The sequence below is a fragment of the Elephas maximus genome, chromosome 25 (genome assembly GCF_024166365.1).
Source record: "Elephas maximus indicus isolate mEleMax1 chromosome 25, mEleMax1 primary haplotype, whole genome shotgun sequence".
In the NCBI taxonomy this organism is placed as follows: Eukaryota; Metazoa; Chordata; class Mammalia; order Proboscidea; family Elephantidae; genus Elephas; species Elephas maximus.
Window position 1 is genome coordinate 61,021,128 of NC_064843.1, and position 25,239 is coordinate 61,046,366.

Below are 25,239 nucleotides of genomic sequence, written 5' to 3' on the forward strand. Positions count from 1 at the left end.
GGTGTCTTAGGGCAATAGTCTCGGGGGTTCGTCCAGTTTCTATCAGACCAGTAAGCCTGGTCTTTTTTAGGAATTTGATTTCTGTTCTACATTTTTCTCCCTTGCTAACCAGGACCTTCTGTTGTGTTCCTGGTCAGGGTGTTCAGTGATGGTAGCCAAACACCATCTAGTTTTTCTGGTCTTAAGCTAGAGGGGGCTGTGGTTCATGTGGGCCATTAGTCTTTTAAACTAATTGCTTCCTTAAGTCTTTGGTTTTCTTCATTCTTCTTTGCTCCAGATGGGAAGAGACCAATAGTTGTGTCTTAGATGGCTGCTCACAAGCTTTAAGACCCCAGACACCCACTTACCAATATAGATGTAGGATATTATCTTTATGAACTATAGTATGCCAATTGGCCTAGATGTCCCCCAAGACTATGGTCCTTAGCCTGCAAGCCCAGTAACTCAGTCCTGCAAAGTGTTTGCTTATGTCTAAGAAGTTTTCACAGCTGTGTCCCTTATGTGCTCTGTTATATAGATGGAATGAATATACATGTAGCACACATAAATACATATGTAGAAATATCCACAACTATACCTACGTAGGGGAAACCCTGGTGGCATAGTGGTTAAGTCCTATGGCTGCTAACCAAAGGGTCAGCAGTTTGAATCCGCCAGGCACTCCTTGGAAACTCTACGGGGCAGTTCTCCTCTGTCCCATAGGGTCACTATGAGTTAGAATCGACTCAACGGCACTGGGTTTGGTTTTTTTTATACCTATGTAGGAAACCCTGGTGGCGTAGTGGTTAAGAGCTACAGCTGCTAACCAAATGGTCGGCAGTTCAAATTCACCAGGCGCTCCTTGGAAACCCTATGGGGCAGTTCTACTCTGTCCTATAGGGTGGCTATGAGTCGGAATTGACTTGACGGCAAAGGGTAATGGCTAGTGATTGCAAGCATCTGTTCATGTGTTTGTCAGCCACCTGAATGTCCTCTTTGGTGAAAACTGTGTTCATGTCCTTTGCCCATTTTTTAATGGGTTTGTCTTTTTGTTGTTGAGGTGTTAAAGTTTTCTATAAATTTTAAAGATTACACCCTTATGAGATATGTTGTTGCCAAATATTTTTGCCCAGTGCTTAGGTCCTCTTTTCACTCTTTTGGTAAAGTCATTGTTAAGCGTAAGTGTTTAATTTTTAGTAGGTTCCAGCCGTCTAGTTTATCTTCTGCTGTCTGTGCATCCTTAGTTATGTTTGGGTCCCTAGCTTTGTCCCTATGTTTTTTGTTTGTTTTTTCCATTAACTTCATAGTTCTAGGTTTAACGTTGGGTCTTTGATCCATTATCTCTCCCCGCTTAATAGACTTTGAGTCTTTGTCAAAAATCAGCTGTCCATAGCTGGATGGATTTTCTTCTGGGTTCTCAATTCTGTTCCATTGGTCTATCCAACCTATTATTTTGAGAAGAATCTCTGGGTGGTAAAAATGGTTAGAGCACTCAACTGCAAACCAAAAGATTGGAGGTTCGAGTCCACCCAGAGGTGCCTCACAAGAGAGGCATGGAGACCTACTTCTGAAAAATCAGCCGTTGAAAACCTTGTGGAGCACAATTCTGCACTGACACACGCGGGGCTGCCATGAGTTGAGTCGACTCAATGGCAACTTTTAGTTTATTGTTTTGAGAAATTCAGACATTACAGAATAGTAGCAAGAATAGTGCAATGGAGCTTTCATACCCTTCAAAGGATGAGTGGCTTATAAAAGATAAGCAACTGTGATATAATCCACAATTGTTGAAAAATTACCTAAATTCACAAGTTGTTAAAATTTTGCCACATCTGTTTTTCTGTATGTATATATATATATATATATTTTTTTTTTTTTGAGGGGTGGTAGGCTGATGGTGTTAGTGAGCTGAAACATTTGACGGTTTTAAACCTTTGACCCTTTGCTCTAAACGCAGGATTTCTTGCATAACTGTAATAAAGCTATCACACTCAGAAAGTTAAACATTTATACAATATCATATAAAATACACCCTTCCTTGAATGTCCCCAATTGTCCTTTATTATTATGTTTATTATGTTTTTTGTGTTGCAGTATGTGATCGAAGTCCATGTGTTCAATGTACTTATCATGTCTCATCATTCGTTTTAACCTGGAACAATCCTACCGCTTTTTTGTTTTCTCCCTTTTGGTTTTTCAGTCCATTAACATTTAGAAGACTTTCAGGGTGATGGTTTCACAGAAAGCCCCTCACTCCGAATCTGTCAGTTATTTCCTCGCGTGTGGGTGCTCCTGTGTCCTTCCAGGCATCACGTGATGTCAGGGGTGCCATTATTAGTGGTGTTGACACCGATCACGAGGCTGAGGTGGTGTCTGCCAGGTTCTCCATTGTTGTGGTATCTTTCCCTCTTTATCATTAATAAGAGCTCTGTGGTAATATTTTAAGACTGAATATCCTGGTTCCTAACAGTCTTTTGAAAACCCTGGTGGCATAGTGGTTAAGATCTACTATGGTTGCTAACCAAAAGGTTGGCAGTTCAGATCCACCAGGTGCTCCTTGGAAACCCAATGGGGCAGTTCTACTCTGTACTTTAGGGTCACTGTGAGTCAAAATCGACTCGACTGCAACGGGTTTGGTTTGTTTCTGGTTAACAGCCTTTCATCTACCAGCCTTAAGCATCTATTAATGATTCTTACCTGCATCAATTATTATACAGTGGTGGTAGGAATTGATATACACCATTTTCAGATTAGAAAAATGAAGCTCAGAAAGGAACCTGACCAAGGGCCCACGTGCCTGAGCCAGGAGAGGGGCACCAGGCATCCAGCCTGAGGCTGGCACTCTGGCTACTCCCCTGTGACCAGCCTTCATTGGAATCTCCTGGATTACATCACACTTGCTTACCATTTACAAGCCACTCGTTTTTTGTCCTTTCAACTGTTTGCATGCAGAGGTCTGTTTCTGAAATCACTAGTTTTTATTAATCTCGTCTAGTTCTGTCTTAGAGCTCCCTCCCTGGAAGCAGAGCTTGAAACCTGGATTCTTTTTTGTGCATGGATTCATTGTGGGAGGACACCTAAGGGAAGCCTGTAATGAAGTGAGGGATGCAGGATGGGGCAGAAGAGGAAACAGGCAAAGACGTGGGCCCAGCTGGACTCCAGCCTCAACCCAGACCCACAGGGAGCTCTGAAGCGTGACTAGCACCCCAGAGTTGCCTCACCCTGTATCAGTACATCATTAGCAGTGGGTCTGCCCCCAGAGTGGGGAATGCTTCACCAGGCATTTCCAGGAGAAGGGGGGCATCTGTGAGCTCAGAGCAGCAATACCCATGGGGATGGGCGCCTGGCCTGGTAAAAGGGGCCTGGGTGGGGCACCAACAGCTCCCAGTACGGGTTCAATATTTTATTTATTAGCCTTTTCCTGATGGCTGTCCCTGATAAAACCCAGTTCATTTCATAATAATATACAGTGAACCTCAAACAAATGACTGAATAAAAGAGTTGGCTTAGTCACTGACAAAGATAAGGTCTAATTGATGGTTGCTCCTTTTTGAAGCCCCATGAACCCTATTCACTGCCTTCCTGTTTGGGCCCTGGCTTTTTCAGGTGTCAGAACAAAGGCTTTTTAACTTCTTGAAACAACCGAGGGATCACAGGATGTACCATTCTAAGGAAGGAACAAGTGTCAGCAAATTTACTCCGAGCACACACCAGCGTCACGATTGTCGTGTTAGAGATTGGTGGTAGGATTTGGTCTTGGCAAGACATTGTCAGCCTGAGGTGGCAGAAATGAAGTGTTTCTTTATTTAGGTTCCGATGATTCTTTCAGTGGATTGTTACCCATCTCCCTCCTGCCCCCCAAAAAGACCCAACTAATTGGATTAATTTGTTAGACATGCAGAAACTCTTGCACACCAGACCTGCAGAATTTCTGGGGCTGACACCAGGAACCCAGGTGAATCTTCCACAGGCTTCACTTTGGGAAAAACTGATCCAAAACAATAAGGAGTCTTGCTGGCTCTGGTTAAGTGCTTGGCTGCTAACCAAAAGGCTGGCGGTTCGAACCAGCCGCACTCTGCAGGGGAAAGATGTGGCTGTCTGCTTCCGTAAAGATTAAAACCAAACACCAAACCTCTTTCTGTCAAGTCAATTCCGACTCATAGTGACCCTATAGGGCAGGGTAGAACTGCCCCATTGGGTTTCCAACTAGCAGCTGATGCGTTCAAACTGTGCCAGCCTTTTGGTTAGCAGCTGAAGTCTTAACCACTGTTCCACCAGGGCTCCCCATAAAGATTACAGCCTTGGAAACCCTATGAGGCAGTTCTCTGTCCTGTAGGGTCGCTGCGAGTTGGAATTGACTAAATGCAATGGGTTTGGCTTTGGTTTTGATCAAAAGCAGTGGCTGTCACACTTGGCTGCCCTTTGGGATTGCCGGGGAACTTTAAAACAATTCTGATGCCTGAGTCCCTCCCCAGAGTATCTGATTTATTTTATTTCTGGTGCACCCTGGCCATCAAAGTCATTTTAATCTCCCTGAGTGATTTTAACGGGCAGCCAGAGTTTAGAATCACTAGTCTGAAGTCTGCCCTTCGGCCTTACATGGAAGGAATTTTAACAGCAGCTTCACTTTGAAGAGTTTGTTCTTATAGCTGCAAATATTCACGTCAAATACCCAGAAGCCCTGGAATGGCATTTGCAGAGGAGAAATGGCTTTTTTGGCACAGGCTCTTCCATCCGGAAACTTGCAGCAGATGGAAAGGGAAACTTTCACATATTCGAGAGGAAATAACAGATAAGTCTTGAATGGAAGCACCAGATTCTTCCACTCTGTAGAAAGTCAAGAAAGTGAGGGGATAAGATAGGATGGGTCTCCGGCCAGCCCACGCACTGTCATTGTGGGTGTTGTCGTTGAGTATGCACACCCAAAAATGACCCCCTGTGCTTGGCCTCTTCTGTACGGTGTCCCACCTTGTATAGGTGGAGTTGTCCCCATGGAAAAATCACACTTTCTTTTTTTAATTTCCCCACTCTCTCCTTGTATTTGGTTTCATCCTCCACCCTTCTCAGTGTTGAAGATTTCCTCAAGGCCACACACTTGGGTTGCTTTGGGTTGAGATGTTTGAATGCTCCCTGGGCATGAATGATCAGGTGGGATGTCCTCGCTCATTGCTCCAGGACCTGCTTGGTGAGATCCGGGCAGGGTGTGCATTCTGCCTGCAGGAGAGGGAAGGAGACCCGGGAGTTCAGTGGCCTCAGGTTGGAATATCAGCCCTTTCCCTGGTGCCAGGAGCATGTTCTTGAGTGAGCTACTTAATCGTCCCAGTCTCCTGATCTGTGTTTTTAAAATTGGGATCATAGTACTTACCTTCAGGGCTGTCATGAGAAGTAAATGAGAGAATGTTTGCAAAGGGCCTGGAATACAGCAGGCACCCATAGATACTACCCTGTGTTCACGCTCTTGCTTGTTACCCACGGAGTGGGGTGGACACTGGACCTCATTGCACAGATGTTTGTAACTCTGCACAGCTCTATCACTTCTTGGGCCTTGGTGTCCTCATGTATAAGATACAGATTAAATACTACCTGGGTGGTACAAATGGCAGAGGCATCTCGAGAGATAGGCCTGGCGACCTACTTCCGAAAAATTAGCCTTTGGAAACCTCAGAGAGCACAGTTCTATTCTGATGCACGTGGCATCCCCGTGAGTTGGAATTGACTCAGCAGCGATTGGGTTTGACTGGTTTTAACAGGGTTAGTGTTAATACTGAAGGTGATGAAGGAGGTCAATTTGGCTTTTTTTTATTGAGATGTAATTTTCGTACCATGTAATTTGCACTTTTAAAGTGTACAATTCTGTGGTTTTAATATATTCGCAACGTTATGCAACCATCACCACCATCTAATTCCAGGACATTTACATCACCCCATAAAGAAACCCTGTACCCATTAAGTAGCCACTAGCCACCCCCAGCCCTAGGGAACCACTGATTTACTTTCTATCTCTATGGATTTGCCTATTCTGAACATTTCATGTAAGTGGGGTCATACAGCATGTAGCTTTGTGTGTCTGGGTTCTTTCACTTAGCATAATGTTTCCAACGTTCATCTGTGTTGTAGCATGTACTTCATTCCTTTTTATGACTGAATAATATTTATGTGTGGATATACCACATTTTATTTACCCATTCATTAACTGATGAGTATTTGTGTTGTTTAAATTTTTGTGTCTGATGAATAATGTCAATCTAATTTTACCAATAACTCAGCACTACTGTATTGTCAAGTTTTATTATAAATGATACTAGTAATAATTTAAAAAATGCTTAGATGTGTGAGAAAAAAATGAAATCCAGTTCATTCAGATAACAAACTGGCTGTGTGTATGTGTGAGACTGGGGGTCTTAACTGTGATGCCTGTAGAGCAGAGCCATGGCCAAGCTTATGACACATGCTAGGACTTCATTAGGTTACCATATATGGAATTTAGCATTTAGGATTCTGTCCTCAAAGTAAGAAGTGTTTTAAGACTTAACTAAAAGGCATTTAGGTTATTTAGAATGTTTTGAAAACAGGTTTAGAAATAGAAAGTCAGATCTGTTGAGTGCAAAGTTCTGTGCTTAATATCAGGGACATAGAATAAACTAAAACATCATGTCTGTCGTCAAAAGTTTTCAGTCTGGAGGGGAAGACATACAAGGCAATAATTACAAAATGGTACATGTGCTGTGGTAGGTCTAGCCTACAAGATTGTGGGGATAGTCTCCTTGCTGGCGAAATTCTATGCAGTAGTTTAAACCCTACCCAATTTTGTCTCTCCTAGCATGGTAAGACACAAGGGTGATGGCTATTCCGAGGAGGAGGAAGATGTGAAGGCCTGTCCTCGGGACTCGGGCTATGACAGCTTGTCCAGCAGGCTCAGCATCTTGGACCGACTTCTCCACACCCACCCCATATGGCTGCAGCTGAGTCTGAGCGAGGAGGAGGCAGCACAGGTCCTACGGTCCCAGCCTCCAGGGGTAAGACTCGGGGGAACAGGCTGGGGCAGGCAGGGCTGCAGCTGCCGTAGAGAGAGGAGTTCCAGAACACTTTTCACAGCCTGTAACAATTCCCAGTTGGTACCTGGGTTGCAATGTAGAGAATTCTGGAAACTGAGGAGGCAGCTCCCAGGAACAGAACCTTTCACAATTTGTCTTTCTGTCCTCGTCCCCTTGGTTACCTGGAAGCTCCAGGACTCAGCAAGATAATGGGGCGTTCGGGTGATGAAGACAGACTGCTGGTTCGTGGTCCTGCATGGACCTCTTGCCACCTCCCCTGAGGATGAGCTTGGGCTGAGGTCCTCACTTGCCCTGCCGCTTTCCTTTCATTCTGAGCCTAGAAGCCCTGCCAGGACTCAGCTGTCCAGCTTGGAACCCAGCTCTTCAAAAGTTCTGTGTCCACAGACTTGTGTACTCTGGCTAACCGTGGAGTCTTCTTTTTCTTGGGCTTTGTCATGGCTTTCCACTTAGATCAAATTCTGGATCTGTTTCTTCAGCTACTACCTACCCCAGACCACTGCTTCATCTTGTCAAAAATACTCCATGACGCCATAGAAGTTCCTCAGATGATTTTTATTTAATGGTTGGTATATCCTGATCAGTCCAATATGGCAGCAACTTGCTACCATATTTAAATTTAAATTAATTAAATTATTGCGGCCATTTAAGTGTAAATTTATTAAAATTAAGTAAAATTGAAAATTCAGTTTCTCAGTCATACTAACCACATTGTGAGTGCTCAGAGGCCACATGTGGCTGGTGGCTACTGTATTGGGTGACACAAAAAAGCAGAACACTTCCATCATAGCAAAAAATTCTACTGGACAGCACTTATGCACAATGCCTACTTTCCAAAAAGGATAAATAAAATAAGTCCCAGATAAAGTAAGACTCATAACAACACATGACAGAAGATAGAAACTAAAGGATAGATGGAGGAGCAAAGAGAAAATTCTGAGGAATGTTGTAACAATTGGCACAAAAATAAACTTTTGAGTTTCTTAGCAGGCAGAGCCTATTATCATGTTTTGAATTAGAAATTTTCCTTTTTTAACTGCAGTGAAAATGTACGCAACAAAACCTTTGCCTTTTCGACAATGTCCACATGTATAGTGCAGCGACTTTGATGGCATTCTTTAATCTTGTGCAACCTTGGTTGCTGTCCTTTTCACCACCGTTAACATAAATTCGGTGATGAGTCTCTCTTTTTATTTCTTGTCTGACAGAAACAGACAGGACTAAGCCCCCTGTTGGAACATGCTCAAGGCAACTGGGTACAGCATTTGATCCTCTCTGCAGAGAATTCTTGGCCAGCACGTTGGGTTGCCGCCTCTAGTTTCAGTCTGTGTGATCAGGATCCCCTTGTGAGGTCCCTACTTTCTGCCAGTTGGGTTGTCCACTCTTGTATTTCTGCAGAAAATTCTGAAGAGGGAGGTTGTCACATTGCTAGGCAACAGCTCCCCTCCCTGGTCCGCTTCCCCTAGTGTGGGGCATGTCAATTCTTGCTGAGACCTGTGTCGGGACAAGTCAGGCAGAGGGACTGTCCATCCACCTGCCCAATCCTTCGACAGGGCCCACCTGATGAGACTGGCAGGCTGAGGGCAGGGTGAGGAGAGGAGCACCGAGGGTCAGGAGAGGCCACAACAGGCAAGGAGAAGTGGGAATGATGGAGAGGAGGAGACACAGGTGCTGGGAGTGTGTGAAGAAGGGGGTTTGACAGATTGACCCTGGTGCCATGAGTAAAGTTGGCCTTTGGGATGCCACCCCCTTAATTATCTACAACCTAAGGCAGGGGTCCACAAAGTTTTTCTATACAGGGCCAGATAATAAATATTTTGGGCTTTGCAGCCATGCTTTCTCTTTCACAACTACTCAGCTCTGCCACTGCAGTGCGAAAGCTGCCATAGGCAACTGGTAAATGAATGAGCGTGGTTGTGCTCCAATAAAACTTTATTTATAAAAACAAGCAGGCGGGATGGGGTTGATCTGTGGGCCATAGTCTGCTGACCCCTGATCTAAGACAGTAAGGTTGCAGACATTCAGGAAATAGGCCCAGAAGGTGTACTTCCCCCTGGTCCAAGGCTTGGGAACGTGCCGCTTGCAAAAGAGACTTTCTCTGCACCTCCTTGCAGTGCTTTGGGTGCCTGCTCCTAAGGCTTCTATTTAAGAAACATCTTCAGTTTTAGGGCTCCTGTGGACACATGGACTCTTGGAAGTGGCTACTGGAGGAATTCCATGGACACAGCCCCATGGGTGCTGGGAAATAACACAGAACGCAAAGGTCTTTCTGTCTCACTACTTATCAGACACCCAGTTCCCGTAACCTCCTACCACCAAATAAAAAGTATCTCAGGAACTATGGGACTGCCTAGGTCGTGCAGACGGTCAATGTGCTTGGCTGCTAACCGCAAGATTGGAGGATCGAGTCTGCCCAGAGGTACCTCAGAAGAAAGCCCTGATGATCTACTTATGGAAAATTAGCCATTAAAAACCCTGTGGGGCACAGGTTCACTCTGATACACGTGGAGTTGCCATGACTCGAGACTCACTTGACAGCAACTGGTTAGGAAGGATTAACTGGACTTAACAGAGGAGCAAAGATTAGGGGGACAAAAGAAGAGCAGGGCAGCAGGGAGGAAGTTGTTTAAATGTAGAGGAAAGAGCAGAAGGAGTGAAAGAAACGGGGCAGGACCTTTGGAGAAGGGTCAGGTGGCAGGGGAAGCAGGACAAGGCCAGGCTGCACGCTCCAGGGGGCGTCGTTGGAGTCGTCCACGTGAACCGTGCACCCTGGACCTGTGCAGGACATGGTCTCCCCGCAGGGAAGAAGGTCAGAATGAAGGCCAAGATCAGCGCTGGGAGTTGGACTGGGTTAAGGCGTACACGTCTGAAGACCATACTAGGACCCGGAGGGAATTATCAGAAAGAGGTGAGTCAGGACTAGAGGGACAGCCCGGAGCATACCCACCACCTCCCCAACGGAGCAGCCTGCTCAGCTCTGGAGTGGAGGCCTGGTCTTGCCAGATTATCTTGTTTTTCAAGAGAAGCTAGAAATCCGGATTTAAATATCGAAAGAAAAACCACCTGCTTTTTCACTGTTGGCAACAGATTCAAATTCCGATTTTAAGTACACCTGGAGAAAGATATGTCAGTCTGCTTCTGTAAAGATTACAGCCTTGGAAACCCTATGGAAACCCTACTCTGTCCTGTAGGGTCGCTGTGAGTGAGAATTGATGGGACGGCAGTGGGGTTTTGTTTTTGTTTTCTTTTCTTTACTTTTTACGAGCCAAATCAGCCAATGAAATTTCCAATTCCTCACCTCCGATTCAGCATGTTACTGTTGCTTAGAATTTAGGTAATCATCAGTGAAGGTGTTGACGTAAAACTCGGCTGGAGAGAATATACAACACAAGTGGTAAAACAGCAAACTGAGTACACTTAGGCACACTGAGGGAGTTCTTAGCCGCCTGGGGAAGGTTCTGCCAAAGGGAAGGTAGGATTCTTTGGGAGCCACTTATCAAGGAAAGGAGCCTGTGGTGTGGTCTCTAAGGACTGCTTTCTTTGGCATTCGAGGCTCCGGCTGAGCCATGCAATTTGGTCAAGACGGGGGGTTCAGTCATGGAAGTCACAATGTTTCCTAAGCTTGAATTTCTTTTCTCTCTGCTAGATCTTCCTGGTTCGTAAATCTATTAAAATGCAGAAGAAAGTCCTCGCCCTTCGCCTGCCCTGTGAGTTTGGAGTCCCACTCAAAGAATTTGCCATAAAGGAAAGCACATACAGTAAGTAGTGGTTGAATGGTTAGGTCCCGGTTGATGTGATGTGACGGCCTTGGGTCCCTAAAGGTGTGGACATGGAAGGAGCCTGTGCCTTGAGGTGGATAAACACGGGTGTGAGCCCCGGCACTGTCATCTGTTCACTGATTGACTGGGCAGGTAACATACTCTGTGAGTCTCAGTGTTCTCATCTGTTAATGGGGTGATGGTATCCTCAGAGAGTTGTTAACAGTTCAGCTAAACAACCTGGTGGCCGAGTGTCCGGCCTACTGCGTGGTTTATGGTTGGTGCCTGATAGAGGCTGGTTTCTTCTCCCTCCTCCCAGTTAAGTATGGCCTGAACTTGGTTCCCAGGTTGGCTGATGACTAAGCTGATGTCAGGTGGATTCTGGCTGAAAGCAGAGAATACCAGAAAGATGTTTACCTGTGTTTTACTGACTATGTAAAGGCATTTGACTGTGTAGATCACAACAAATTATGGATAACACTGCAAAGAATGGGAATTCCAGAACGCTTAATTGTGCTCATGAGTGTTTACCTGTGCTTTACTGACTATGCAAAGGCATTCAACTGTGTGGATCATAAATTATGGATAACATTGCAAAGAATGAGAATTCCAGAACACTTAAATGTACTCATGAGGAGCTTATACATAGATTAAGAGACAGTTGTTTGAACAGAGCAAGGGGTTACTGTGTGGTTTAAAGTCGGGAAAGGTGTGCATCAGGGTTGTATCCTTTCACTATACTTATTCAATCTGTATGCTGAGCAAATAATCCAAGAAGCTGGACCCTATGAAGAAGAACTGGGCATCAGGATTGGAGGAAGACTCATTAACAACCTGCAATATGCACATGACACAACCTTGCTTGCTGAAGGCGGAGAGGACTTGAAGCACTTACTGATGAAGATGAAAGACCACAGCCTTCAGTATGGATTACACCTCAACATAAAGAAAACAAAAATCCTCACAACTGGACCAATGAGCAACATCATGATAAACGGAGAAAAGATTGAAGTTGTCAAGGATGTCATTTTACTTGGAGCCACAATCAACACCCACAGACGCAGCAGTCAAGAAATCAAAAGCACATTGCATTGGGCAAATATGCTGCAAAAGACTTCTTTAAAGTGTTGAAAAGCAAAGATGTCACCTTGAAGACTAAGGTGTGCCTGTCCCAAGCTATGGTGTTTTCAGTCGCCTTACATGCATGGAAAAGCTGGACAATGAATAAGGAAGACAGAAGAAGAACTGATGCCTCTGAGTTGTGGTGTTGGTGAAGAATATTGAATATACCACGGACTGCCAAAAGAATGAACAAATCTGTCTTGAAAGAAGTGCAACCAGAATGCTCCCTAGAAGCACAGAAGGCGAAACTACATCTCACAGACTTTGGACATGTTACCAGGAGGGATCAGTCCCTGGAGAAGGACATCAGGCTTGGTAAAGTAGAGGGTCAGCGGAAAAGCAGAAGCCCCTCAACGAGATGGAGAGGTGGATTGACACAGCGGCTGCAACAATGGGCTCAAGCGTAACGACTGTGAGGATGGCGCAGGACCCCGACAGTGTTTCGTTTTGTTGTGCATAGGGTCGCTGTGAGTCAGAACTGACTCGACGGCTGCTAACAACAGCAAAGTAGGCTGGTAGGGCTCAGACTTTTTTACAGAATCTAATACTAAAGCACGTGTCTGCACATCTTCGTGAACAAACATTTTTTGAGTGGATGTGTTCCTTCCAGGCCATCACTGTTCAGTCTTCTATGAAATGCAGCCCATCGGGGCAGAATCCAGCCTTGAGGAAAAAATTAGCTGGACACACTTTTGAAGGGAGAGTGGTTCCCAATAGTGCTGTGTAAATTTAATTACTATTTAAGTTTAAGTTTATTAAAAGCAAGGGAAATTAAAAGAATTTTTGTCTGAATCTCAAGTGCACGCAACTGCCAGATATTACTTTCTGCCCTATCACTTCCCTCCGAATCCTCTCTGTGTGGCTGAACATGGTTGAAAGAGCTAGCTTCAGCAAAGGTTTAGTCTGGCCACAACTAGTTACCACGTGCCTTGGTTGCATCATGCTGGCCCCCTCCCAGCCAGGGCCTGTCTTTCTAGGAATTGGTGGCAAATTGAGAGGGGAAAGACTTGCTATAAACACGTATAGTTTGCCATAAGTCCTGGGTAGTGTGGTATAATAAGAAACACCGTTGCGTATTCCGATAGAGCACTTTCACATAAATTATTTCCTGTTTTAAAATTTCAGTTCTCACTATTACCCTTCTGGGTAGACAAGGAAAGTACCATTATCATTCATTTTACAGATGAGAAAACCAAGGCTCAGACAAGTTTACCTACCCAGTTTTGGTTCCCTCCTATGTAACGCACCAAATTATGGTGTACTTATATGTTTGCCTCTGTCTCTTTGTGTGTGTGTGTCTGCCTTCCTCTGTTGGTGTGTGGTGTGTGTGTGTGTGAGATGGTACATGTTTAGGGTGTGTTTTGGGGTGCTTCAGAAATACTAAATAAGCAAATACTAAATCAGCAAAATAAATAAGGGTATGGAGTGGTACAAAAGGGAGGAGAACTCATCTGATTGTTGAAATGAGGAAATCTTCATAAAACGAAGGGCATTTGGGATGTTTGGGGAAGAATAACAATCTGAGTGGGATTTCAGCAGAGATGACATGAGAGTGGTTGGCAATACATGAGTTCTTTGAGGTGGAACTTCTACTGCTCCACCATTCAGGAAGATGTATAAGTGGCGCACCGGCAGGCCAGCACATTCCTTCTCCTGGAAACTGTGCACTTCGGGGAACACTCTAAGTCAATGGGTTTTTAGAATCTTTCATACTGAGTTTAGCCAAAAGCTGATCCATGGAAACCTTTCATTGTCATCAAAGTTTACAGTCCTCTCCTGTGTCTTTACCAGAGCTGGGCTGTTTTGGCAAAGAGGAGTGTGACCACAGGGGCCCATGTCTCAGGAGGTTCAAGGGAAGGGGGGTTGGTGTTCCCCAAGCCCTGTCATGTGCTGCCGGCCCCACTCCAGCCTGGTCGCTTGCCCCCTGCCCAAGTTTGTTTTCTGAACTTTAAAGGAAAGATGGTTGTGCAACTCGAGTCTGCCCTGGTCTGTTTACCAAGACTGGAGCATGTGCCTGGAATGAGTCAGGACAGGACTTCCACGCAACCCGGCTATTTACTGGCCTGGCCCTGGCTGACATACCTCCTCCCTGCAGCTGGTCCTGATGAGGCACATAGTAGTTGGTTTGAGAACTGGAATGGTCCCATTCGCACAGGACGCAGCAGTAGAGGGCCCTTCCTTCCTCAAAACACCCTCAGGAGACTCAGCTGGTTTCTGAAATCTCTTTTCCAGCCTTTTCCCTGGAAGGCTCAGGAATCAGCTTTGCGGATTTATTCCGGCTCATTGCTTTCTATTGCATCAGCAGGTAAGGCCTCTCCCTCTCCCGTGGTTTCTAGGACCTCCTTGGTGTGTGAAGTAGAATTAGCCCTGAGGCTTCTCAATTCAAGTGGGATGGAGGGGTCTGGGAGGCTTTCCCCATACCAGACGTCTGTGGAGGGATTGGAGCCCTAGTGGTGCAGTGGTTAAGTGTTCAGCTGCTAACCAAAAGGTCGGCAGTTCAGATCCACCAGTTGCTCCGTGGAAAACCTATGGGGCAGTTCTACTCTGTCCTGCAGGGCCGCTATGAGTCGGAATCAACCCGATGGTGACCGGTTTGGTATTGTGTGTGTGGAGGGATTCATTACCTGAATTAAGTGTTGACCAAGTCCCACACATCAGCCTTAAGATCAAAACAAGTGTTCACCTACCTAGGGCCCTCGAATGTAAATTCTCATTAATATGATTATTTCTTCAAGTTGCTCCAGGCTCCTTTCAGCTGGACCCGTTGAAACAGGAAAAGTGCACGTACACACACACACCACACGAATGTACTTACACACAGACGCTCGTACACACGTACATACTCACACACACTCACATGTACTACAAACACACACGCACACAAAGGGATGGATCATTCAGAGCTGTAACAGGTAAAGGCCCCAGACAGTGTTTGTGAACGCTCACCCGGGAGGAGTTCGCTTTACAACCTTGCGTTATTATGCTTGAGGCAGGCTGGGTGTTCGTGTCCTTTTCATAACCAGGGTGGCTTTTAGCCTACATGCACTTAAGCCAGAAATCCCAACATGAACAGGGGCCAAGAGGGTGTGCATTGTGGAAGGCTTACTTATAAAAATATTTTTTCTTGTGATTCTAGCAATTGCCGTTTTTCAGATCAAGGGTTCTTGTGTTGACTCCAAATCTGACTAATCCGTGGTGTTGCCACTGCCGCCCGTGTAGCAGAGCCGCTTTTGGCTTCCTCGCCCCCATCGTTTTTCTGTTTGTTGATTGCGGCTGAATTTAGGGGATACACAGGAGTGTGCTACCAGGGGTGTCTTCACAATGATCACACACTTACTCAGGCTGAGGAGTGTGTTTGGGCTTGGCTTATTTTATTTTGAAGGGTTAGGTTATTTCTCAGACTGAGTCAGACATTTGTTATACCTGATGGACTAGACAGTTCCAGGGCGCAGCACTGGGCTGTCTACCTCCTGGAGGTCTCCGGACCAGCCTGACCCATGTGATCAGAGGCCCGAGAGCAGGGGCACTTTCCAAGGATGGATCCATCGCTGCTCACCAGAATAAACCAGGGCTTCACCCAGTCCTGGACCACATGCCCTGTGAGCACGACAGCCTTCATCGTTTGCGCAGGATCCCTGGGCCTTTGTAGGGAAATGTGCTGCCCAAAGACATGGGCCATGCAGAAGCCCCTCCCATCCCTGGGGGACCACACCTGGTACGTCTGAGGCCAACCAGGTGAAGGAGTGAATTTCAGTGCTACAGTGTAGGCCAGAAGTGAAGTTGGCCCATGTGTACTCTTCTTCATGGTTTACTTGTTGGTAATTGTGCCGTTGTTGTGAAAGAGCGTTACACCCAGAAAACAACACTTGGCAGCAGCCCAGCAGAGATACCATCTCAGCCTCACAGGTTCATAACACCCTACCACCTTGCTACCCGGGGCTGCTTGACCACAGAGGGAGATAAAGCACACAGAAGCCTTTGTAAACTTCACAGCCTGATACCACTGTGAGGTGTTGACACAAAAAACCCCAACGTTGATAATGTTGATTAGAGGCCTGAGATTAATGTTTCCTTTTTTTTTTTTTTTTTTCAAAATGCAAAGGTACTTGGAATTTTGTTTCTCCTTTTACACTGTATGCTACTTGTTGACCTAAATCTGTGTTCTCGGTCAGTAGTAGTTGGTTTGACCCAGTCTTACCAAAATATGTTTGAAAATTTTTAGTTAATTTTTCATACATAAGTATATTCAAATAGAGTGATTAGATTATCAGTGTTGGTATTCCACATATGTGCGCCCGAGTAGAGAATTCACCAAATGATAGGCACGTTGAGAAGTACAGGTGAGAAAGCAAATAGTGACTACAAAGCTTGACCGCCAGTGCCTGGTGGTGTTAGCTGCCGTCCTCCACTTATGGGCCTCACGCACAACAGGATCAAATTGCTGTGATCTTCATATGGCTTGGCATCTGTCTTGCCCCATCTCTGCTTGCTGGCTTGCATTTAATCTCTGTTTCACCTCAAAAGAAGAAAATTTTTCTTTTTTTTTTAGGTTGACTCAAAATATGCCCTACAATAATTCTGCCTCATTAACATAACAAAGATAGCCCATTCCCAAATGGAATTATAATCCCAGGCATGGAGGTTAGGATTTACAGCACGTGCTTTTTGGGGTACAATTCAATCTATAACAGGGCCCCACATGCCTGAGTTCCAAACCTCCCACCTACTTCACCCCTCATTAGCTCTGTAGGTGTGTGCCAGGGACTTCACCTGTTTCTCCTACTCTCGACCTGTGGAAAAGGGGAAATCACAGCATCCTCCCAGGGTTGTGCGTGGTCCCATGAGCTAAAGTGCTCGGTACAATGCAGTCGTAGCTCCTCAACGGTGTTAGTCTCCTCGCCTGTAGAAATACAGTATACGGAGCAAAGTTAAAAAAAAAAAGTCTAGACCGCGTATGTCCTGAAACTCTTGGGTGAAACATTTATGTCAAAGACAATGGCTTTATTTTGCCTATTATGCAAACTTGAGAATGGGGACCCCTTTCTTTAGCAGGCATAGATGAGAAGGAGGTGTCCCCTTTTGCATGTGTGTGCGAAGAAGTTGCTGGTACAACAGGCTCATGTACAACGTCCCATTTTGTAGCCTATCAAAGCCTAAAACCATCCATTAGTGAATGACAGGTGTGGTTTCCTGTCATACATGTCATTAAGAAAAACCCAAACCAGTCATGTGATGGTTAGGCCTCAGGAACTGCATTCAGCGAGGTAAAAACTCAAACAGGTTGATTTTGCCACTCGTACCTGTCCCTCCAAATTGTCTGAAGAAAGCAGATTTTCATTAAGTTGGTACAACTGTACAAGCATATATTGGTATGATATTTTGATGTTATAAAGTTCCAGTTCCCATTAATTTTCGTCTAAGATTATGATCAGGTTCACTGCCTCTCCTGCGTCCGGGAGCAGCTATTACCCAGAGTCTCATGGCAGCAGGAGGGAGCTGGGCCTGACACCCCAAGGCAGAGGAGCCTCCACTGGCTGCCATAACCTGACCTGACAATTTAGGCGAACAGCACATTAGAGCTTTTGTGACCCTGCTAAATTTTATTCATGTTTTGTTCTTTTAATTGACTTTACTCATTTGTTATTCATTGTCAGCAGCTTTAAGGGTTCCGGAAGTCTCAGTCATCTAGATTTAATCTCGTTCAGCCCAGAATGTTGCCCAATCTTACTGTAAACAACCAGTTGTTTAGTGTAGTTAAGCTAGTCAATGGAAATCCTCAGGACATCGTCCACTGGCAAAATACAGGCTGAAGCCCTGAGTTTTATCCCTCACTTACTCCACCCCAGCCACAATGGCCTCCTTTGCTGTTCTTCATACCTGCCAGACCCTCTCCCACCTCAGGGGCTTTGCACCTGCCGCTTGCTCAGCCTAGAATGCTCTTCCCCTTAAGGCTTACTCCTGGGCCTCCTTCAAGTCTGCAGTCAAATACCACCTTCTCAGTGAGGCTTCCCTGGTCACCCCAGCACTCTCACACTATCCCCTTTCCGTGCTTTGTTTTTATCTGTAGCACATATGCCCTCTCATATGCTCTGTAAATTGCTATTTGTTCATTGTCTGCTGGTGTCCACTGGAGTGAAGCTCCGTGAAGGCAGGAGCTTCTGTCTGGTTTGTGCTCAGCACCTGAAATGGTGCCTGGCACTTCACAGATGATCGTAAATAGTTGAATGAATGAAAAATGCTGTGTAAGATCAGTACCCACACTGGGTAAGTCACTCTTGTCATCCTTGAATATTCATTCATTCCTTCAAAAAATGTTTTCTCCCTGTCTGTATCTGGCAAGGTATGCACCAAGCCCCATGGGTGTTCACCACATTGAGAGTATGGTTCCAACCCTTATATATGGAAGTGAACAAAGTTTGTTCCATCTGCCTTTGCCCATCGCTGAGAGAGCAGGTGGTCATGGCCACACATCTACTAATGATACCCCTGTGCCCGGGCAGCGGCTCTCCCATTTAACCTGGTACTCTGCGATGCATGTGTTTGTTTGCCTATATGCATGTGGCACCATGCTGCTTGGACCCAGGGTTAGTGACATGAGGCAGGGTTGGTCACATGCCTTCCTGCTCCAAGTGTGGTCCAGGGACCAGCACCATCAGTATCTCCTGGGAGCCTGCTGTAAATGCAGCATCTTAGGCCCGTCCAGACCTCCTGAATCAGAATCTGCAGCCTCACAAGGACCCCAGGGAATTCCTGTGCACAGTGAAGTTAGAAAAGTGCTGCCCTAAAAAGCAAGAGAGTTTAACCCCAGCGTATAAAGGATAGTGCGTGAGTTCTGGCTGGAAGCTACCTCAAGTAAAATCAAGACATTCATGGAGAACCTGCCATGTTAAGGCAATAGGCTAATAAATCTTGGGTTAGGTTTACACACTCCTGCCCAGGAAGTCGGGCCCACCATTAAGATGACATCCAACAAATTAGTACATAACGTTTCACCCGTACGGTAGATCCACCAAAATGGTCAGTGGTTCCGGTATTAACTTCAGATACCTTTTAGCCACCCAGCTGAAAAATTCAGTTCCCACTGCAGACCCTAAACCCATGGACACTTCTCTTTTCAACCTTTCCTGAATGTAGTAATACCAGCAGGGATAATAAGCATGGAGTCCCATCACCTGTGAAGTTCTGGTTGGATACGGTGTGGTATCTAGTTAGAACATTTTAAATAGTGTAAGTTGAAAATTTCACTAGGGTGAAAGTGAAAGCAAGAGATAGAAACCAGACACATCATTACAAATATTTTCTCTTTTCTAAAAAATCAGGGACGTTCTGCCATTTACCTTGAAGTTGCCTTATGCCATTTCAACAGCCAAGACGGAGGCTCGGCTTGAAGAACTAGCCCAGCTGGGACTAAGTAAGTAGGTGCCCCTTCCCTGGGCCCATCTTAGAATGGACACATGGATCAGAATCAATGTGAGGCTGGATAAGGCTGTATTATTATGTTAAACACACCTATGATTAAAAATAATCCCATCTCCATGGCAAAGCGCAGCCCTCAGGGCCAGGAGGCCCCTGAATCAGTCTTTATGAGATTCTTTTTCCAAGTCATCGTCCAACCAACTCTCAAACAGACTGGTGCTAGTTTTGCCTGGGTGTCCCCCAAGTCACCCCATCTTCTCTCGTTACTGAGTTTGGGCTATACACAAACTCGAAGTCCTGATGTACTGTAAACATCTATAACGCGTCCCTCAGTGTCTTTCCTTTTTGTGGCATCTTGCTGGGGAAAAGCAGTGCCTGACAGAAAGCCCTGTGGTGCACCTCCTGTGCCAGGTTTTGTTTCTGGAGGGCACCTGGGCACTGACGACACTCCTGTACTTCAGTAATTGGACAGTGCTGGCATCCAGAGCAACATCCGCTTCACTTCCTCTCTGTGTGTACGTCAGTCCTGGGGTCCCAGGCCACCTCCCTGCCATGGGATGGGCCATCGCTGCAGCCACCTGGGCACTTGCCTCCCCCTCCTGCCCCTTTGCTGATGCCCCTAAACCCATCCCTGTTCTGCTGAGCAGTTGTTGACAAAGGATCAGAACACAGAAGTCACCCAGGTTACCCTTCTTTGTCCCATTGCCTAGGGATGTGGGTTTACCTTTTGCAAAAAAAACAAAAATTCCTCCTAGATGTGAAGGGGGAATACTATTAAGAACCTGGGGCTTTCATCTTTAGATAGATTAACAACCAGACTGCCGTATTTGAATGGATGTTGGAATTCTGAAGCGAAAATGCCAGGGTTCCTAGAATCCAAGAAAATATAATATTAGGATTAGCACATAAAAAACATTAAGTGTTTCACTTTTGGCATATTTTTCTTTTAATCTAAAGAGCTTGTTTTGATGGGTGCATTTCCAAGAGAGCCTGCGTAATTGATAGAGCAACCTGACAGTAGCTTCAAGTGCCCTTCTAAAACTCAGAGTGCTTCATAGAATTGCCACACGTGCCTGAAGTCTGTTTGATAGATTGGGAAAGAGAATCCTGGTCAAAATACAGGACCGTGTGAATGTCATGGTTTAAACTTGCCTCATGTCTTACATTTAATGACTTTGGAGAGTGTTTAAAATATTTTCCTGAATTGAAGTTCACATAGTCCCCTAGATTCGAGGCGTCTTGAAGGCATGAGCCACATCTCCCTCCCCACAGCCCCTGGCCTGTGGTCTGCACAGGGCATGCTCAGCGCTGGGCTGAGGGCTGGAGAGCTACAGAGAGTGCTGTGTGCTGATTGCTCTGGCAGCCGCTACCCTGAAGCAGTTGAGGTCTCAGTAACACCCATGCAGCTTGTGATATCAGTGTGCACAGTGGAAATCACATTTTAAACTCCTGTACCTCACTTGTTCATTCATCCTACAGGTATTTCTAAACGGTCTGCTGCTATGTGGCAGGCACTGCTCCCCACAGCAAGGGTTCAGTGGTTAATCAGGTGTCCCCCTCACCCCAGTGTTCATAGTTTATATGGGAGAAACACACATTTGGGAAGTAGTGTAAAGTCTTATAGCTATGACGGAAGTCCAAGGAGGACTCAGGAGATAGGACCAGGCCCACCAAGACCCACCCTGACCCAAAGAAAAACAATGGAGCCCATGGGTAATTTTACATTTCCTAGTAACCACATCTAAAATAGTAAAATAAAACCGGTGAAAATAATTTTAATAATATATTTCATTCAATGTAATATATCCAAAATGATATCATTTCAACACACAGTCGATATCAAAAGTTATTAGTGAAATATTTTGCATTCTTTTTGCATACTAATTTTTTGAAATCCAGTCTGTATTTTACAGTTACAGCACCCCTGGAGTTGGGTACTAAATTTTCACTACGTATTTAGATCTCACTAAATTTACGGTTGAAAAAATAGATTCACATACCCAAGTTGTTCCAAGCATACTTAAAAGTTTTTCTGTAACTAAATTGAGCATCAGTTTTGACATTTAAATTCATTAAAATTAAATAAAATTTAAAATTCAGTTCCTCCACTCACTAGCCATATTTCAAGGGCTCAGTGGCCACACGTGGCTGTTGGCTCCTTGCTGGACAGCACAGACCTAGAGGGGAGGGAAGGAACGACACAGGGAAGACCCCACAAGACTGGGGACATGCACAGCAACACCAGACCATGCTTAGAACACAGATAAGGTGGGAAAAGGGCTCCCAACGTAAGCCTCTCCCATCTGAGACCAGCCATTCCGGGTCCAGAGGAAAAGAACACAGTTTAAACAAACACACAGCAAGTCAAAGCTAGAAAGAGAGAGAAAAGAACCTATTCCAAATGGAAATTATAACAGACAACATTTATCACCACCGTGGCCTTTCTCAGTTTGCACAGAAAACACAGAGACCAGGTGGTATAGATGCAGTAAGCAACCCACAGGTCTCCAGAGTATTGGATATTTATAGCCCTACTAAGAAGGTTAGTGGATTTGGGAAGGATGGGTGGCAAACCATCAAGATAAATAGTCGAACCAGCAGTTTATGATTTGCATGTTTGCTGCTGCTGTTTTTTTTTTTTTTTTTTCTGCTGATGGGACCTAGGAGTGTGTTTTTCCTCCTTTCGGGGTTTTAATGCTGAATGAGTAAAACCCCATACAAATTGTGTAACATCCCCCACCCCCCAGGCCCAGCTGCTGGTCCTGTCCCTGGAAGGGGAACTGCTAGGCCGGATCCCTTGGCTGGCGGCTGCCTCTGTGGAGGGTGCCTCAGGGAGCTGATGGAAAGGGTGGCGGTGCTTTGCACATTGGCTCTGCTTTTGTGAAGTCAGGTGCCCAGTGGCCTTTCCGGAGCTAATAGTGTAACAACTCCAGTTCTTTGTTCCTTCCCACATACCTATGAAAAAGCTGGGCTGAAGCTGTACACTGGCGAAGCCGTATCTCAGGGGCTTTGAAGGTGAAAAGTCTCTGGAGTCTTCTGTGGGCACATAGCTGAGCCTGGCAGCCTCTCCACCCTTTCCAGTAAGAGAATGCAGTGTGAAAGCATTAAAAAAAAACAAAAAACAGCAGACCCAAATGCAGAGCCTTCCGCTCCAAAGATGCCCATGGTGACACAGTGTGCTTCTTAAATTTGTGAAGGAATGGCCCAAGTGTATTGTATTTACATTCTTGTGTTCACTGGTAATGACTTTCAGATTTCTGGAGCTCTCCAGCTGACAGCCAACCCCCAAACCCTCCACCTCCCCGTAGGCCTCTCTCCTCAGACACTGCTGGGCCCGCCTCAAGTCAGCTCTGCCTCATAAATGGAGTGCATTCTATAAAAACCAGGACGCCTTCGGAGCTGGAGTGCAGCCAGAGCAACGGAGCCCTGTGTTTCATTAATCCTCTTTTCTTGAAAGTGCACAGCCAGGACCTCAGTGGAAGCCTGCCGCGGTCCAGCACAAGGACTCCCAGCGTGAATGGCACCACGAGGCCTCGGTCCCCCCCACCCAGGCCCCCGCCACCCACTATTAATAGTCTCCACACAAGCTCTCAGCTGTCCAGGAGCGAGACCCAGGCGAGCATGCCAGAAACAGCCAACCATAGCAAACATGGGAACGTAGCCGTGCCTGGAACGAAACCAACGCCCGTCCCTCCGCCCCGGCTGAAGAAGCAGGCTTCTTTTCTGGAGGCAGAAAGCAGCTCAAAGACCTTGACCGGCCAGCCTGGCCCGGGCCTCCAGCCTGAGCTGGGCACAGCTGGTGGCCCAGGTGGGACCCCGCCCTCGGAGGCGCCAGGAGATTGCACAAGGGCTCAGCCTCCCGGCTCTGAGTCACGGCCTCCGTGGAATGGAGGCAGGCAGAGGCTGAGCGACATGAGCATTTCCACTTCCTCCTCCGACTCGCTGGATTTTGACCGCAGCATGCCTCTCTTTGGCTACGAGGCGGACACCAACAGCAGCCTGGAGGACTACGATGGGGAGAGTGACCAGGAGACCATGCCTCCACCCATCAAGTCCAAGAAGAGGAGCAGCTCCTTCGTGCTGCCCAAGATCGTGAAGTCCCAGCTCCGGAAGATGAGCGGTGTATTCAGCTCCTTCATGACCCCCGAGAAGAGGATGGTCAGGAGGATCGCCGAGCTGTCTCGGGACAAACGCACCTACTTCGGGTGCCTGGTGCAGGACTACGTGAGCTTCCTGCAGGAGAACAAGGAGTGCCATGTGTCCAGCACTGACCTGCTGCAGACCATCCGGCAGTTCATGACCCAGGTCAAGAACTACCTGTCCCAGAGCTCAGAGCTGGACCCGCCTATTGAGTCCCTGATCCCCGAAGACCAAATAGGTAAGTGCCCACTGCCTTTTTTTTTTTTTTTTAATATAAAGCATAGTGTGACCTTGTAGGACAGCTCACCCTAGGTTAGTTATTTTGGATGAAGTTTTCCCGGAGAAATTAAAAAAAAAAAAAAAAAAAAAACTCCACCCCCTCACCCTGTACTCATAGAAAAATCAGCTTCTTAAAGTAGATCTCACATTCTACCTGACACGCCAGGCTTGGAAATGTTTAAGGAAGCGACCAATAGAAAGAAACTGGGATGGTTCTGCTGGGAATAGAGTGTGTGCTGCCGTGTGTGTGTACCCTATGTGCTGTGTGTACCAGGTGTGCTGTGCGTGTCGTGTGCGTGTGTGTCTCTGCGGGTTGGGCATGCATAGGAGGTGTGGGTGTTGTCTCATGGGAGGGGATGTTTTGTTTCATTTGGGAAGTATAATATTTTTATCGAGGTGTAGCATATGTTTAAAAGCGTGCCAAGATCATGGATGTGCACCTGGATGAGTTTTCACAGTGAACACACCTGTAACAGGAGCCCTGGCTCAGGGAGCAGAAGTTGCCCAGGGCACAGAAGCCCCTGGGGCATCTTCCATGCCTCCACTTGCGGCAGGGGTGGCTGTCTGCTGGCTCCCAAGCTGGTAGAGGGGTTCTGTAAGAGGCACGGTCTTAGAGTAAGCAAAAGAAGGAAAAGGTAAGTTTACATTGTGAACCTTTGAAATAAGTAACATGGTTCGGAGGTCACGCAAAAGGTGTTTTCTCCAAAGTCAAGGAGACATACTTTCTTTACAACCTCATTTAAGGGCTGAATTGTTAATGGTTAACTTTGACCAAGGCAAATTTGAATTTGGCAAGCAGGCTCTTTTTCCAGGGCAGCTGTGGAAGGAATTTTTTTTTTTTCCTTTCTTTTACAAGGTTGATTGTAAAGAGCTCATTTCAGCGACCTCACCCGCTAGGCAGAACAGCCCAAAGAGCTAGCAAACATTTGCAGGCAGCTCCTAAATCTAGAACCTAGTTTCTTCTGTCAGATTGGGTCTGTTTGTTGAAATAGTAAACAGCGTGTGGTAGAGAGTGGTTTCTCTCTTTTTGCTTTCTTCCTTCTTCAAGAGAGTTTCAGCACAAAGGAATCAAAGCCTCGTTTGTTTTCCTGTGGTTGGACAGAGCTGGGTTGATGGGCGTGGCTAGAGCTGAGATGTGGCTCAAAGGGATGTGGCTGAAAGGAATGTGCCCTGGTGGTGTGCCCTAGATTTAAAGAGGCTTAGAGGAGAAGGTAGGATAATCCACACGACCCCCTCTTTCCCCAGTCCTACCACAGCCCCCATCTCAGGTGAGACCAGATCTGAGCTATGTGGCCACAGAGCCAGCCAACACCCCCTCCAACCCCCCCACCCCGCAGGGAAAAGACTCACAACTCGGCCACACCTCCCAGCCAAAGTTTTAGTCCCAGGATACTCTTCGGTCAGCTTCTTTTGTAGTGAAATCTGAGTATGAGCTCAAGGGCTTACTTTCTCCAAAGACCTATAACCCCATTGTCCTCAGGTCAACTCCGACT

General features: G+C 46.1%; 1 protein-coding gene across 10 annotated transcripts in view; it reads left to right on the forward strand.

The window, feature by feature from the left end:
- Positions 1-25,239, forward strand: part of RIN2 (Ras and Rab interactor 2) — a 268,726-nt gene that overhangs the window by 219,938 nt on the left and 23,549 nt on the right. For all 10 annotated transcript variants that reach the window (XM_049869987.1, XM_049869985.1, XM_049869993.1 and 7 more), the window contains 5 exons: positions 6,800-6,995; positions 10,678-10,789; positions 14,144-14,216; positions 19,231-19,322; positions 22,581-23,705. In XM_049869987.1, coding sequence (XP_049725944.1) covers positions 6,800-6,995; positions 10,678-10,789; positions 14,144-14,216; positions 19,231-19,322; positions 22,581-23,705 — 1,598 coding nt within the window. The remainder of the gene's footprint in view (positions 1-6,799; positions 6,996-10,677; positions 10,790-14,143; positions 14,217-19,230; positions 19,323-22,580; positions 23,706-25,239) is intronic.